At 43.2% G+C, this 2,768-nt stretch overlaps 1 protein-coding gene across 1 annotated transcript; it reads right to left on the bottom strand.

The window, feature by feature from the left end:
- Window positions 1-1,084: 1,084 nt before the first annotated feature.
- On the bottom strand, window positions 1,085-2,014 carry LOC116885667 (ubiquitin-conjugating enzyme E2 N-like). The gene has a single exon (XM_032886978.1). The coding sequence runs from the start codon at window positions 1,642-1,644 to the stop codon at window positions 1,186-1,188; it is 459 nt and encodes a 152-aa protein (XP_032742869.1). The 5' UTR covers window positions 1,645-2,014; the 3' UTR covers window positions 1,085-1,185.
- Window positions 2,015-2,768: the final 754 nt, after the last annotated feature.

Here is a 2,768-nt window from a genome sequence, read left to right as displayed (position 1 = left end):
CACAGGGGCAGGGGAGTCACCGACTGGGGACGTGGAGCAGGGACCGCCGGGGTAGAAGGTGTGAGAGCCGCAGTCTCTTGTTCACAGAAGGGAATGGCTCATCCCCACTGTCTCAGTCCCTCTTTGTTGAAGTTTCTCTTTCTCCTGTTGAACCCGCCCTCCTGGAGACGTCTGTTTCCCAGTCTCACCTGTGGCCAGCGCTCCTTACACAGGACACAGGTGGGGGACAGCGCTCAGGCGCCCCCTGGTGGCTTCCACTGAACGGATTTCATGTAATGAGAGGACGAAAGAAATTCTGAGAAAGGTGCGGGGCTGTGGACAGTAAATTTCCTTTACACAAATGTTCGTGTGTGATGCTTATTTTATTAGAAAAAATTTATGATAGTTTTATAAATAATTAAATTTAATAATTACATTATATTATATGTAAATAAATTTTAAAAACAAAAGATTTAAAATAAAATTAAATTTAAAAAAGTTTTCACAGTCTTTAATTTTAGAATAACAAAAAATATTTTACTAAAACATAAGATTTACAGAAGTTTCCAGACACTCCATACAAAATGGTCACAAGCTTTTTCTTTGTCCTTTGGGGGCCGGGAGAGGGGCCTGAGAATCTACTTGAGAGCAAAGTCACAATGTTATTAGTGAGGGCTGTGATGTTTATTTAATGTTCCCATTTTGGATCAGACAATCAAGCTTGTCCATCTACAGCGTCTAAGGTTGGATTTGGCTACAGAGCATATTCTAAACAGCTGGTTACCTGCATTTAACCACTGCAATTAGATTCCTTGAGAGAGTGGAGGGGAAAGGAGGCCACAAAATTAAAATAAAACTACTTTCCCCCTAAAAAATAAAATAAAAATACCCACGCCCCTGGCAGCTAATACTGACAGCTACCTTCATTCACAGCGCCTTGCATTTAGACCATGATGGGGAAAGGAGTCAAAGCAGAGAGTCCTGCTTCTCAGCAACCAGGGTGATGCTTCCAGGCTCTGCTCATGCTTTACAACAGCGAATCAGGACAAGACAGGTCTGCTAATGTGCATGTGATCACCAAAGATGAAGATGCCTGGGCTCTTATTCTGTAATGTTTCTAAGGCTGTGTCCATTAAATGCAAACAAAAAAAGGAAGGAGTCTTGGTGGAACAGGAGAAGTGGTGTACACTTGATGGTCTGATCGACTTAAATGTTGTTCATGGCATAGAGCCTCGTCCATGCTCTCGCTGTTTCTATGGCTTGGGCTTCGTTGCTCTTGCACTGCTCAGCTACATCGTTTGCTAATGGATCATCTGGATTAGGAGCTCTTAACAAAGCCTGGATTGACAGCAGAACTGTCCGGATCTGCAGTGCTGGGGACCACATATCTTTCAAAATATCTAAACATATTTTTCCCAATTTGTCTACATTAGGATGATAAATTTTGGTCATGAAACCTACTTTAGGTGCTGCCATTGGGTATTCTTCTGGAAGGAATAGTTCAAGTTTAAATGTCCCTGCCTCAAAGGGGGAGTCCTGGGGACCAGCAATGACCACATGAAAATAACAGGCACTGCTCTCATCTGGTTCTGCTTTCAAGCCAGTAATTAGTTCTGCCAGCAAACGCTGGGTTTCCTTGATGATCCTGTGGGGCAGCCTGGCCATCTTGTCAGATCCCGAGTTCGGCCTCTGCTCCGCTCGCCTCACGAAGGAGTCGGTCTTTAATTTTCAAAGAAAAATTGTTTCTGGGTGAATGAGTCTTTGAAGCACATTTCAGCAGCCTATTCCCAATGTGATCAGGACTCTGGCTGGAGGTCAGGATGTGCAAACTTGCTCAACTACATGGATTTTACAGGACTGTGCTCCCACACCAAAGGGAACCTTCTGATCTGTAGTTTAGGTGCAGAGCATCTGGGTGACAAACCATCTTCTTCAAACAGACATAGAGCCTTTTGTCATCTCAAATAAATCTCACCTACCTTCTTAGGGAAGAGACAAGAATTCTCCCTTTTTTGGCAAGGGTTTTGCATTTTTATTGTTTTTTAAAAGATTTATTTATTTATTATATACAGTGTTCAGCCTGCACACCAGAAGAGAACACCAAGATCCCATCACAGATGGTTGTGAGCCTCCATGTGGTTGCTGGGAATTGAACTCAGGACCTCTGGAAGAGCAGTCAGTGCTCTTAAGCACTGAGCCATCTCTCCAGTGCATTTTTATTCTTAATATAATTTCCCAGGATCACTGTATCCATATTTTAGTGAATGTACTTAAATTTAGTTTTCTGATCACGAACAAATTTATAGTAGATCAAGATGACTGGATGGAAGGAACATGCGTTGCACTTGGCAACAGTTTTCAAAAGCAAACTCTGTTAACCATCAATGAGTTGGGAGTTAGATGCTCAGTGAGTGGCGCTGAGCAGCCACAACAACGCGGTTGAGTTACACTGCACAATTGTAGAATTGTGTAGTAACAGCACAGAACCCAGACACATCCTCCTTACACGTAAGTCAGCTTAGATGGTTTACACTATTCAGTGTAATGTGGATTCTAAGAAAACACATTCAATTACTAGGAAATCGTGATCTCTGCATGAACATCAAAGACCAGAATTCATTGCCTGTTCGTCAGACAACGTTACCAAGGAGAAGCGGTGCAAGACCTCAGAGGCCAATCACAGACACAGGAGGGAAAGCTGTAAGGAAAACCCGCAGGACTTTTCTTTCCCTGCCCATCACTGACGTAGCCAGGGGCACTCTGGTCATTGTGTGTTCTTCCTATGAACC

Source organism: Rattus rattus, chromosome 16 (genome assembly GCF_011064425.1).
Source record: "Rattus rattus isolate New Zealand chromosome 16, Rrattus_CSIRO_v1, whole genome shotgun sequence".
NCBI classification, from domain to species: domain Eukaryota; kingdom Metazoa; phylum Chordata; class Mammalia; order Rodentia; family Muridae; genus Rattus; species Rattus rattus.
The sequence above is the reverse complement of the archived record's forward strand: the minus strand, read 5'-3'. Positions and strand labels throughout refer to the sequence as shown.